The following is a 14,550-nucleotide window of genomic DNA, read 5'->3' as shown; positions in this document are numbered from 1 at the left end:
CTTCATGAATTTACTGAGCTCAGAACACTTTAAGCAAGCCTCGGACCTATGGGAGTATCGGAGTCCCACTCCCATTTGACAGGCGAGGGACTTCTTGGAAACAACTTGGCAAACGAAATGGAATTCGATGAGGAGCTATCAATATTAATGGGGCTTATGGAAGAAAGTAGAACTGGCTGAGTCAGCAAAGAGGATGCATTTGGATGTGCTAGGAGTAAGTGATATTCGGGTAAGGGGAGATAACGAGGAAGAGATAGAAGATTATAAAGTGTACTTGACGGGTGTTAGAAAGGGAAGGGCAGAGTCTGGGGTAGGGCTCTTTATCAGGAATACCATTGCACGGAACATAGTTTCTGTTCGGCACGTAAATGAGCGGATGATGTGGGTAGATTTGTCAGTTGCAGGAATTAGGACTAGAATTGTGTCCGTGTATTCACCATGTGAGGGTGCAGATGAGGATGAAGTGGACAAGTTTTATGAAGCATTGAGTGACATCGTGGTCAGGGTCAACAGCAAGGATAGAACAGTGCTAATGGGCGATTTCAATGCGAAAGTTGGGAATAGAACTGAAGGATATGAAAGGGTGATTGGTAAATGTGGGGAAGATATGGAAGCTAATGGGAATGGGAAGCGGTTGCTGGACTTCTGTGCTAGTATGGGTTTAGCTGTTACGAATACATTCTTCAAGCATAAGGCTATTCACCACTACACATGGGAGGCTAGGCATACCAGATCCAGAATAGACTATATCTTAACAGACTTCGAATTCAGGAAATCTGTTAGGAATGTACGAGTTTTCCGCAGATTTTTCGATGATTCAGACCACTATCTGATCTGTAGTGAACTAAGTATCTCTAGGCCTAAGGTAGAGAAAGTGAAATCTGTCTGCAAACGAATAAGGGTAGAAAATCTCCAGGGCGAGGAAATTAGACAGAAGTACATGGATATGATTAGTGAGAAGTTTCGAACAGTAGACAGTAAGCAGGTTCAGGATATAGAAGTGAATGGGTGGCATACAGGGATGCTATAGTAGAAACAGCAAGGGAATGCCTAGGAACAACTGTGTGTAAAGATGGGAAAAGGCGAACATCTTGGTGGAATGATGAGGTGAGAGCAGCTTGTAAATGTAAAAAGAAGGTTTAACAGAAATGGTTCCAAACAAGGGCCGAGGGAGACAGGGATTTGTACGTAGATGAAAGAAACAGAGCGAAACAAATAGTTGTTGAATCCAAAAAGAAGTCATGGGAAGATTTTGGTAATAACCTGGAAAGGCTAGGTCAGGCAGCAGGGAAACCTTTCTGGACAGTAATAAAAAATCTTAGGAAGGGAGGGAAAAAGGAAATGAACAGTGTTTTGAGTAATTCAGGTGAACTCATAATAGATCCCAGGGAATCACTGGAGAGGTGGAGGGAATATTTTGAACATCTTCTCAATGTAAAAGGAAATCATCATTGTGGTGTTGCGAACAGCCAAGCTCATGAGGAGGAGGAAAATGATGATGGTGAAATTATGCTAGAGGAAGTGGAAAGGATGGTCAATAAACTCCATTGTCATAAAGTAGCAGGAATAGATGAAATTAGACCTGAAATGTTGAAGTATAGTGGGAAGGCAGGGATGAATTGACTTCATAGGGTAGTAAAATTAGCATGGAATGTTGGTAAGGTACCTTCAGATTGGACAAAAGCAGTAACTGCACCTATCTATAAGCAAGGGAACAGGAAGGATTGCAACAACTATCGAGGTATCTCATTGATTAGTATACCAGGCAAAGTATTCACTGGCATCCTGGAAGGGAGGGTGCGATCAGTCGTTGAGAGGAAGTTGGATGAAACCCAGTGTGGTTTCAGACCACAGAGAGGCTGTCAGGATCAGATTTACAGTATGCGCCAGGTAACTGAAAAATGCTACGAGAGGAATAGGCAGTTGTGTTTATGTTTCATAGATCTAGAGAAAGCATACGACAGGGTACCGAGGGAGAAGATGTTCGCTATACTGGGGGACTATGGAATTAAAGGTAGATTATTAAAATCAATCAAAGGTATTTATGTTGACAATTGGGCTTCAGTGCGAATTGATGGTAGAATGAGTTCTTGGTTCAGGGTACTTACAGGGGTTAGACAAGGCTGTAATCTTTCACCTTTGCTGTTCGTAGTTTACATGGATCATCTGCTGAAAGGTATAAAATGGCAGGGAGGGATTCAGTTAGGTGGAAATGTAATAAGCAGTCTGGCCTATGCTGACAACTTGGTCTTAATGGCAGATTGTGCCGAAAGCCTGCAGTCTAATATCTTGGAACTTGAAAATAGGTGCAATGAGTATGGTATGAAAATTAGCCTTTCGAAGACTAAATTAATGTCAGTAGGTAAGAAATTCAACAGAACTGAATGTCAGATTGGTGATACAAAGCTAGAACAGGTCGATAATTTCAAGTATTTAGGTTGTGTATTCTCCCAGGATGGTAATATAGTAAGTGAGATAGAATAAAGGTGTCGTAAAGCTAATGCAGTTAGCTCGCAGTTGCGATCAACAGTATTCTGTAAGAAGGAAGTCAGCTCCCAGACGAAACTATCGTTACATCGGTCTGTTTTCAGACCAACTTTGCTTTACGGGAGCGAAAGCTGGGTGGACTCAAGATATCTTATTCATAAGTTAGAAGTAACAGACATGAAAGTAGCAAGAATGATTGCTGGTACAAACAGGTGGGAACAATGGCAGGAGGGTACTCGAAATGTGGAGATAAAGGTTAATTTAGGAATGAACTCGATGGATGAAGCTGTACGCATAAACCAGCTTCGGTGGTGGGGTCATGTGAGGAGAATGGAGGAGGATAGGTTACCTAGGAGAATAATGGACTCTGCTATGGAGGGTGAGAGTAGTAGAGATAGACCAAGACGACGATGGTTAGACTCGGTTTCTAACGATTTAAGGATAAGAGGTATAGAACTAAATGAGGCCACAACACTAGTTGAAAATCGAGGATTGTGGCAACGTTTAGTAAATTCACAGAGGCTTGCAGACTGAACGCTGAAAGGCATAACAGTCTATAATGATAATGTATGTATGTATGTTATAACCTATTACCGCTATTATTCTGTATATCATCCAGTCGTCCGCAACAAATCTGCATGCATTTCGAATTTCATTTGGCAGATCGTTGATAAATGCTGTAAATAGCAGTGGCCCTATAACACTACTCTGTACTACTCCCAACATTATAGAAACTTCGCCGGAGTATTCACTTCCCACCCCTCTGTGGTGGTCTGTCAAAAATTCCCAAATCCACAGAACCACCCTTTTATCAATGTTGGTTTCCACCAATTTTTGGATCAGAATGTCATTGGTACTACATCAAATGCTTTAACAAAATCAATTACAATAGCATCAACTTGCACACCTTTGACTAATGACTCGATAATATCTTGAAAGAGCGACATCTAGTTTTGGCAGGAGAAACCTTTCTAAAACTGTGTTGACAGCCATTAATCCATTAACTTTTTTCCCATTGTTCTCTTAGATATTCTGAAATGAGTTGTTCCATTTGTTTGCATACAATGGACGTAAGGTTAATGGGTCTATAGTTGTTCATTAGCAGCCTGTTGCCCCCTTTAGGAATCGGGACTAGAGTTGCTTTCTTCCAGTCATCTGGAACTTGCGTATGGTTGAGAAACACAGTAAATAGTATTTCTAAATAGCGTAGAATAGCTCTACCTCCCAGTTTCAGAACATCCCCAGCAACATAATCAGTGTTATTGATAATGTCTATCGCCAGGCTATTCTGCTCATTAAATATATTCCCATACCAATGATTTAATTCATTAGCTATTAGTAGATCATCAGTAGGGCCCGGATGTTTATGCAGTAATAGGTTAGAATGCAAACTTTCTGAAGCGAGTAACAAGTAGAGTCTACCTGCACGACGGTAATGTTGTGAGGATTGCATAAACATTACGGGTTCGGCCCATTAGAACTCCCTAATGTGATAAATTTCAAGCAGAATCGAAGACTTTGAATGCAAAACTTTCACAAAATGTCCATGAACAAGAAAAACAAGAGATTACAGATACAATTAAATTACTTACAACGGGAAAAGTGGAATGCCATGAACAAAACAATGTGAACATATTAAATGTTTACATTCGAAAGTTGATTTAATACATTATTATTTATTATTGTTATTATTATTATTATTAATTATTATTATTTGTAATCCTGATTTGTTGTGAATACCTTATTTTTAGTACTCATCGCTCAAGGCTTATTGTATTAAGATACATTAATAGTCGGACATTGATGGACTTAACACGTTCTTTCAGTGGCAGAATTTTTACTTTTTTTTCATAATTAAACTTTGGTAGTTATTTTTTTTTAAATGTACTTCCTTTATAAGAAATAAATTTGGCAAAATAACTATATTGCTTAAACTTAATTGGGGTGTTGTAAGTATTTGTTTTTAATGTTGAAAGTTTTAAATTTGCTCTCCTGAAAAATTTACAAAATGTGACTTACCCCGTTCTTTCCGTGGGGTCTTCATATATATTGAGAAAACTGGTTTTTATCAATGCATTCAAGATTCTTAGGATACATAAAATAATTATATAAGTAAATTGACGATTCTGAAGAGATGTTCATGTTATTATTCTTTAGAAAGGGAACATGCCTTTCATGTGGCCTTGAAACTGCAAGACCACTAAGCAAGTGGGTTGTTGGAGTAAGGTGAGTAATTAGTAAGGGGGAAGGGAACAAGTGAAGTAGGAGTGATTGTGTCCTATTAAGTAACATGGTCAGTGGTAATTATTTTTTGTTTCCTCTAATATGCCATGACTAATTTTAAAGTGATGATCTGTTCTGTGCAGTTTCTCCAAGGTCTGAAGCCTCCCTGGTATTCACCTGAACTGCAAAACATTCATTTGTTTCCCAATCAATACCACCGGAAATCTTGGTTCTCAAAGTTTAGCAAACAAGCCCTTTTATACTTCAGAGTACACATATGATTCTTGTCCAATTCAACTAGGCTACATCACCTTAACCACAATTTGGTTCAGAATCATCGGTTACTGCTGTATGACAAGGCATACTGTTTCTGGTTAATGGTAATCAATAACCTGAGCTTATTCAACACAACAGGGATCCGTATCAAAATATGATAAAGATACCTACAGCACAGAAAGTTGTATTTATTTATTTATTTAAGTTATATGATGGAGTTTTCATGGATAATTATCATTAAAAGGAGGAACAAATATTAAACACAGTTGAACATATGCTGAATATCACAATGTACCCCAGAGAACAATATTCTCTTTTACAAAAGTGACTTAAACAATGTAAAATTAGCTTGACAGTGACAACTTAGCTGACTTCCCTGGCATTATCCATGGATGAGGACACAACAAAAGGAATAGGCCTACACAACATAATGTTTTAAAAGAATCTTTAAAAAAGATTTGGGTAATGGTATTCAATCTAATCACAAGGTTTGCAAAGCTAAGCAACTGTATTCTTAAAGAACTGCCTTCACAATAATAGAGCTGAGTAGATTTCACCTAAACATAACAACCAAAGGCCAAAAATGATACTAAAGATGCAATGAAATAAGAAAATCAACTGTCCTTTAAGCAAACAACAATGCCAAACAAGTTTCATCCAAATAGGTTTCCTACCATCACTCTTCCACGGTATGAATTTGTGGACAAACAACTGACACAACTCGTAAGATTACGAAGGCTAGGTACAGATGAACAAATTGATCGGTGTCAATTTACTTTTATTTCATATCGCAAATGGGAAATATCCTTGTGGCAATGGTCACTTACAGTAGTGTAATAATAAAGTTAAGATAATTACCCAAAAAGAGTATACGCTTCGGTACTCTTAGATATATAGATGCATATAGAATGCATGAAAACCCACACTTCGAAGGAAGAACGATAGGAAAAAATGGAAAGAATAAAAAAGGAAGGAAAAATCGATACCATGTGTGAAAATAGAAGACACACTAGCTCTGATAAACGTAATACTGTGAAGTGCGAAAAGATCATCTGACCATGCCAGATATAAGAACGATTAAAGACACCGATCCTGGCATCAGCTGACTATATAGCACATGGCGTTGCAATAAAACAAATACAGTTTACTTTCACTGGCAACACAAAAGCACACACTCTCTTCAGTATTGCTGCCGTCAGAAAAGTTTCACAAAAAATAAACTGCTGTATGAAACTGAAATCCAACATTGAGGACACCCTTGTTTATACTCCGATGGCATTTCCAACAATAATTGCCATTAAAATAAGAAACGAATACTAAACACAAATGGACATATGTAGAATATCACAATATTGTACCCACAGACAATATTCTCCTATAAAAAAACTAAATTAAACGCAACGAAAAATTACCTTGACAGCGACATTTCTACCTCCACAACACTAAATAAAATCACGGAGTAAAGGCACAAGGCAGGAATAGAGCCGGAAAACTATCGATAGTGCTATCGATAATTATCGATAGCGATCACTATCGTCAGGCATCGATAGTCAGTTGCTTATTATCGATAGTCAACGATAGTTATTTTCCGTCATTGGCTTATTTTCCGCCCTAACAGAAATTGTGCAGTTGTTTGCAGTTAACTGGTGAGGAGTTTGTGCCAATTCATAGGTGTGCGTTTAATAATCTCTGTGTACCTGCGATTTCAGTGCCGACAGAAATACTACTTAGCATTTTGGAAGATAGGATCAAAGAGAATAGAATAGAGATGAAACACAATGATAAATTTCGGTACCAAGCCACTCGGCGCTAGTAGTTTCAGTTAGGGATGGGCTGCGAACGGAGTCGCGAAGAGTCGAGACTGCTACCTCTGGAACCGACACTCTCGACTCCAGTGTCGACTCCACTGATGCACTAACGCCATCTAACAAGTATTGTCGGAACTGCTTGGAATCATAGTTCCACGTTCGTCTCTTGGTAACTTGTGATACGATGAATACAAGATGATTATTAGCCAGCAAACATTAAATATTGTTTCGGGATTTTATCATCGTTGGTGTTAATATTGTAGGTCTATTTTGGTGACGATGTTGATAAAGATGACGATAATAGCAGTGGTAATACTAATCTGACAGTTTACGTTTACATAATTGCCAATATTACCTTCAATCAGTTCAGCCCCGCGGTGTAGGGAGCAAAGCGTCCGTCTGTCACCCGGCGGCCTCGGGTTCGATTCTCGGCCGGGTTAGATATTTTAATTGTAAATGATTAATATCCCTAGCCTGGGGCATAAAACAGAAAAAAAAGAAGCGAGTGCTTAGAATATGATTTTACAACAAATATTTTACCAAACATTGTGCGTCATAACAGCCACCTCCGCAGTCTAGGGATGCCCCGGGATCGAGTCAGGCCAGGTCAGGGATTTTTACCTGTATCTCAGGTTTCGAGATGACGGTGAGGTAGAGACCGGGTCTAGAAAGCCAAGAATAACGGTCGAGAGGATTCGTCGTGCTGAACACACGTCACCTCGTAATCTACTCGCCTTCGAGCTGGGCAGGGGTCACTTGGTAGGCCAAGGCCTACCAGGGCTGTCGCGAAAAAGGGCTTTTGTGTATAGTAATAATAATAATAATGCCGCCTCTGTGGTGTAGTGGTTAGCGTGATTAGCTGCCACCCCCGGAGGTCCGGGTTCGATTCCCGGCTCTGCCACGAAATTTGAAAAGTGGTACGAGGGCTGGAACGGTGTCCACTCAGCCTCGGGAGGTCAACTGAGTAGAGGCGGGTTCGATTCCCACCTCAGCCATCCTCGAAGTAGTTTTCCGTGGTTTCCTACTTCACCTCCAAGCAAATGCCGGGATGGTACCTATCTTAAGGTCACGGCCGCTTCCTTCCCTCATCCTTGCCTATCCCTTCCAATCTTCCCATCCCCCTACTAGGCCCCTGTTCACTATAGCAGGTGAGCCCGCCTGGGCGAGGTACTGGTCATACTCCCCAGTTTCATCCCCCGACCAAGAGTCTGAAGCTCCAGGACACTGCCCTTGAGGCGGTAGAGGTGGGATCCCTCGCTGAGTCCGAGGGAAAAGCCGAACCTGGAGGGTAAACAGATGAATAATAATAATAATAATAATAAGAATATTGCAACAAGACTTCACGTGGTCCTTGAATTATAACGAAAACCTACAACCCGTTTTCCAGTCGCTGACCGGGTCAGGAATGGAATGAATGAAACCCCCATCCTGCGGCGAGGATAGGAATTGTACTGGCTGCCGAGGCCTGTTGCACTCCTCTGGGGAAATGGTGAATGACTGACGGATGAAATGAAATATTGGAGAGTATTGCTAGAATGAAAGATGACAGGGAAAACCAGAGTTCCCGGAGAAAAACGAATTTCACGTGGAGTGACCGGGATTTGAACCACGGAATCCAGCGGTGAAATGCCAACGCGTTGCCACCTGAGCCACGGAGGCTTTAGATGGCTCCATCTATGTTCGAATTATGTTAGTGGATTTACCCATATTAGATTTGTTTTCATCGTTCATGTGGAATTCATAATGATTTACCATCGATATCTGTTTATCAATTTCCTGATCGCGACAAGTAAAGACGTGAAATTAAATGTCCGTGGTCTGCTATGATGGTACTTTCTGACTTAACACGTTTAGTTTTATTTCAACTACACCATTACGCTCGTCGTCTTCGTTAACGATACCGTACTTCACCCTACAATTCACCGGTAATTGCAGTTCAAGTCCCTGGAGTAGTAGTAGTAGTAGTTTTGATAGAAATATTTGAGAAATTATTGTAGACAACCTCGTATTTTTCAGTAGACCTAATTAAGGACACTTTTTTTTTTCCCCGTCCCGTGGAGTAGGGAAAATAATAGTAAAGCACCAGCTGTAATAATCACATAACCACATTTCAGTAGAATTGTAGTGAAGATAAGGTATAATATATTAGATAGTATCTTGCCAGTTATATTCGTGTTTTTCTTCGTGTACGGCAATCCTTTTGATACTTAAGCATTTAACCAAACACAGTGTAGTGTAGTGTAGATACATTGTAGTATAGATACAGTACATTTAGATAGTGTCGTATCTTGCCTGCTATATTCGTGTGTTATCTTTCGTGTATATCTATTAGACCGTAATACTAATAATAATTTGTCTAAGAATTTAGCTTCGTTGGTAATCTTTGAGTACAGTAGTTCTTGCAAATTTCATTTCTGTTGTGCTTAGTAGTGACATACGGTACGGTACCGGTTAATTAGGATACGTCTGAAAGTAGTTTAAAAATTACTGTAGTGTACTGTACAGTAGTATACGAGTAATATCCTATTAGAATTTAGTGTGCTTATTTTATTATTGTAAAATATTTGTGTAGTACTGGTGTAGTAGAGGTATCCGTAGAAACTCTTACTAAAATATTGTTGAAATTAGGATAGGCTTAATTGCAGTTTGGAATTGTGTAGTTCTTGTGTATTACTTTCGATATTCAGTAATTAACAGCAGCTTTTATCCTGTTAGGGGTTGTAGGATAAAAAAAATAGAGCACGACTAAGTAGTATTGTAGTGTAGTCGTATATTAATTACCTTATTGTTGTGTACTATCCCAGACAATATATCCCTCCGTTCATTTATTTTTTTGCAAATAAGTTATTTTATTTTTTAATTTAAAATTTCCCCCCCGTAAAGAATGGCTAAGGAGCGCGAGTGTACTTATTGTGGGTGTGGTGAGGCATTGAGGGGTATGAGGGAGGAGTTGGAAAGTTTGAGGGAGATAATTAGGATTCTCACAGAAGACAGGAAGGAAGATAGGACTCCCTCAAACAATGTACAGGTTACAGTAGGTGTACAAGAGGGAGGGGAAGGAGAGGGAGGAGTTGTAGAAGACAGGTGGTCTAATTTTCTAAGGGGAAGGAGATTGCAGGCCAAGGGCTCTATTCAGGATCAGAATTCAGGACAGGTGTCTGTGCGAAATCGGTACGAGTCACTCCAGGTAGAACAACAGAGGGAAGATGAGGGACGGGAAACTGTTGCTGAGATGCGTGGAAGTAGGAGGAAGGGAAAAGGTAGGAAAGGGAAAGGTAGAGTAGAGGATAGGAAAAGACAGGTGGAACAGGGTCATGGGAAGGAGAAAAGGGAGGAGGAAGTAGCTTCTGCAGCTATCAGGAATGATAGGGCTGACCAGGAGGGGAGGGGATCAAATGAGATGGGTAGGGATGAGGCTCTGGTCATGGGGGATTCCATCGTTAGACACGTGGGGAAAGTGTGTGGAGGAAAGGGAACCAGGGTAGAATGTTATCCAGGAATTAGGTTGAGGCAGATGTTGAGGAAAGTAGAAGAGAGGGAGGAGGGGAAGGAGAAGGTGGTAGTGCTTCACGTTGGTACCAACAACGTAAGGCAAGCTGATATAAGTACCAACATAGTTGGAGATGTGTGGGATCTGGTAAATGCAGCACGGGTGAAGTTTAAGAAAGCGGAGATTGTTGTTAGTGGAATACTGTGTAGGAGGGATACTGACTGGAGGGTGATTGGGGATTTAAATGAGACTATGGAGTGGGTATGTGGGAAACTGGGAGTGAAATTTCTAGATCCTAATGGATGGGTAGGAGATAGGGATCTGCGCTCGGATGGCCTTCATTTAAACCGCAGTGGTACATATAAGTTAGGAAATTTGTTTGGAAGGGTAATAGGGAGGTACATTCAGGGAAACGGGATGGCCTAGGGAGCGGTGATAAGGGAACAGGGAACTGGAAATCAAGTAGGGATGACATAAAATTGTTAGTGTTGAACTGTAGAAGTATTGTAAAGAAAGGAATAATTAAGTAATTTAATAGATATATATTCACCAGATATTGTAATAGGAGTTGAATCATGGCTGAGAAATGATATAATGGATGCAGAAATTTTCTCACGGCACTGGAGTGTGTATCGTAGAGATAGGATAGGAAAGGTGGGAGGGGGAGTTTTCATTCTGGTGAAAGAAGAATTTGTAAGCTACGAAAAAGTTAAAGATGAGACACATGAAATTCTAGGTGTAAGGCTCATTTCTAAAGATAATAGGCAACTTGATATATTTGGAGTGTACAGATCGGGAAAGGGTAGCACTGATGTGGATTCGGAATTATTTGATAGGATAGTCAGCTATGTGGGAAACGACATGGAAAGAAATGTGATTGTAGCGGGAGATCTGAATTTGCCAGATGTCAATTGGGAAGGAAATGCGAACGACAGGAAGCATGACCAACAAATGGCAAATAAGTTAATATGGGAAGGACAGCTGATTCAGAAAGTGATGGAACCAACCAGAGGGAAAAATATTTTGGATGTGGTGCTGATAAAACCAGATGAGCTCTATAGGGAAACCGAAGTAATAGATGGTATTAGTGATCATGAAGCTGTTTTTGTGGTAGTTAAAAATAAATGTGATAGAAAGGAAGGTCTTAAAAGTAGGACTGTTAGGCAGTACCATATGGCTGATAAAGCAGGTATGAGGCAGTTTCTAAAAAGTAACTATGATCGGTGGAAAACGGTAAATAAAAATGTAAACAGACTCTGGGATGGGTTTAAAGAAATTGTTGAGGAATGCGAAAACAGGTTTGTACCTTTAAGGGTGGTAAGGAATGGTAAAGACCCACCTTATTATAATAGAGAAATAAAGAGACTAAGAAGGAGGTGCAGACTGGAAAGAAATAGAGTTAGAAATGGATGTGGAAGTAAGGAGAAATTGAAGGAACTTACTAGAAAATTGAATCTAGCAAAGAAGGCGGCTAAGGATAACATGATGGCAAGCATAATTGGCAGTCATACAAATTTTAGTGACAAATGGAAGGGTATGTATAGGTATTTTAAGGCAGAAACAGGTTCCAAGAAGGACATTCCAGGAATAATTAATGAACAAGGGGAGTGTGTATGTGAGGATCTTCAAAAGGCAGAAGTATTCAGTCAGCAGTATGTAAAGATTGTTGGTTACAAGGATAATGTCGAGATAGAGGAAGAGACTAAGGCCAAAGAAGTAATAAAATTTACATATGATAACAATGACATTTACAATAAGATACAAAAGTTGAAAACTAGAAAAGCGGCTGGAATTGATAAGATTTCTGGGGATATACTAAAGACAATGGGTTGGGATATAGTACCATATCTGAAGTACTTATTTGATTATTGTTTGGCCGAAGGAGCTATACCAGATGAATGGAGAGTTGCTATAGTAGCCCCTGTGTATAAAGGAAAGGGTGATAGACATAAAGCTGAAAATTACAGGCCAGTAAGTTTGACATGCATTGTATGTAAGCTTTGGGAAGGCATTCTTTCTTATTATATTAGACATGTTTGTGAAATTAATAACTGGTTCGATAGAAGGCAATTCGGTTTTAGGAAAGGTTATTCCACTGAAGCTCAACTTGTAGGATTCCAGCAAGATATAGCAGATATCTTGGATTCTGGAGGTCAAATGGACTGTATCGTGATTGACATGTCTAAAGCATTTGATAGGGTGGATCATGGGAGACTACTGGCAAAAATGAGTGCAACTGGACTAGACAAAAGAGTGACTGAATGGGTTGCTATATTTCTAGAAAATAGATCTCAGAGAGTTAGAGTAGGTGAAGCTTTGTCTGACCCTGTAATAGTTGAGAGGGGAGTTCCTCAGGGCAGTGTTATCGGACCTTTATGTTTTCTTATATATATAAATGATATGAGTAAAGGAGTGGAATCGGAGGTAAGGCTTTTTGCGGATGATGTTATTCTCTATAGAGTGATAAATAAGTTACAAGATTGTGAGCAACTGCAACGTGACCTCGAAAATGTTGTGAGATGGACAGCAGGCAATGGTATGTTGATAAACGGGGCTAAAAGTCAGGTGGTGAGTTTCACAAATAGGAAAAGTCCTCTCAGTTTTAATTACTGCGTTGATGGGGTGAAAGTTCCTTTTGGGGATCATTGTAAGTATCTAGGTGTTAATATAAGGAAAGATCTTCACTGGGGTAATCACATAAATGGGATTGTAAATAAAGGGTACCGATCTCTGCACATGGTTATGAGGGTGTTTAGGGGTTGCAGTAAGGATGTAAAGGAGAGTGCATATAAGTCTCTGGTAAGACCCCAACTAGAGTATGGTTCCAGTGTATGGGACCCTCACCAGGATTACCTGATTCAAGAACTGGAAAAAATCCAAAGAAAAGCAGCTCGATTTGTTCTGGGTGATTTCCGACAAAAGAGTAGCGTTACAAAAATGTTGCAATGTTTGGGTTGGGAAGAATTGAGAGAAAGAAGAAGAGCTGCTCGACTAAGTGGTATGTTCCGAGCTGTCAGCGGAGAGATGGCGTGGAATGACATTAGTAGACGAATAGGTTTGAATGGCGTCTATAAAAGTAGGAAAGATCACAATATGAAGATAAAGTTGGAATTCAAGAGGACAAATTGGGGCAAATATTCATTTATAGGAAGGGGAGTTAGGGATTGGAATAACATACCAAGGGAGATGTTCAATAAATTTCCAATTTCTTTGAAATCATTTCGGAAATGGCTAGGAAAGCAACAGATAGGGAATCTGCCACCTGGGCGACTGCCCTAAATGCAGATCAGTATTGATTGATTGATTGATACAATACTCTTAAAAAACCCAATGGACAAATGAGCAGCAACATGTATGATATTTTCCGCGCCTCGACACGCAAGCGGCCCCGAAATGAGAGTCAAGTTCGCTTGGAGTCGTGAGGCTTCATGCGAAGCGACCGGCCGGCCCCGCAATGCGCATCAGGGTAACTTGGAGTCGAGAGGCTTCATGCGAACCGAGACCGGTGTTCGGAGTCGATGGAGTCGACGCTCTCGACTCCAGGCTTCAGTCGCGCCCATCCCTAGTTTCAGTCTCTCATCAGAGACAGCAACACACTGCGCATTTTGTGCACTATCTTACCGCTATCATCAACAGATAGCGCAGAGAAGCGACATTCGGCGCAGTAACGCACATCCGGGTATGCTTATAGCTCCTGCCCCTCCTTAAGCCTGCCCCACAGTCCCCCTCGCCGGCGGAGTTAATAATGCAGTTCTACTACTTCCATGCCAAATACATTGTAAATCATATATTTTTATTTCCAAGTACTTACTATGTTGTAAATAATGATCTGATACCCCTAGTTCGTATGGCATACTATGTTACTGAGAACATAACCACACACCTCAAAGAAGGTTTAACTTCAAATGGATGATTGACACATCAACACAAAGCTGATACCGGTATTATAAAAAATAAGAAATCCCTTCGAAAGCAAAACAGCAGAGCACACCATATGCAAGAGAATGGGGTATCACATTAATATCCAAGTACCACATGAAAATAAAAATTACAGAATTAAATGCACTGAGACAGGAAATATATAGAACTACATTAATACAACCATTCAGCTATCAGCCCCTGATGTGTACTCAAACAGGAAATACAGGATTTCTGGAGGACTGGCGAAGATATATTTCAAATAAACAAGCACAAGAAACAAAGATTTACAGCATAAGGACATGAGCACTTGGAATTCTTGTCTTGTCCTGTCTTGATGTGATAATT

The 14,550-nt window shown here is 40.1% G+C and overlaps 1 protein-coding gene across 1 annotated transcript in view; it reads right to left on the bottom strand.

Moving 5' to 3' along the window:
* Positions 1 to 6,436, bottom strand: part of Bx42 (Puff-specific protein Bx42) — a 224,628-nt gene extending 218,192 nt beyond the window's left edge. The window contains exon 1 of the mRNA XM_067138220.2: positions 6,399 to 6,436. Coding sequence (XP_066994321.1) covers positions 6,399 to 6,412 — 14 coding nt within the window. The 5' untranslated portion in view covers positions 6,413 to 6,436. The remainder of the gene's footprint in view (positions 1 to 6,398) is intronic.
* Between the last annotated feature and the right edge of the window lie 8,114 nt (positions 6,437 to 14,550).

The sequence above is a fragment of the Anabrus simplex genome, chromosome 1 (assembly GCF_040414725.1).
Source record: "Anabrus simplex isolate iqAnaSimp1 chromosome 1, ASM4041472v1, whole genome shotgun sequence".
Lineage (NCBI taxonomy): Eukaryota > Metazoa > Arthropoda > Insecta > Orthoptera > Tettigoniidae > Anabrus > Anabrus simplex.
This window is presented reverse-complemented; position numbering and strand designations above follow the sequence as displayed.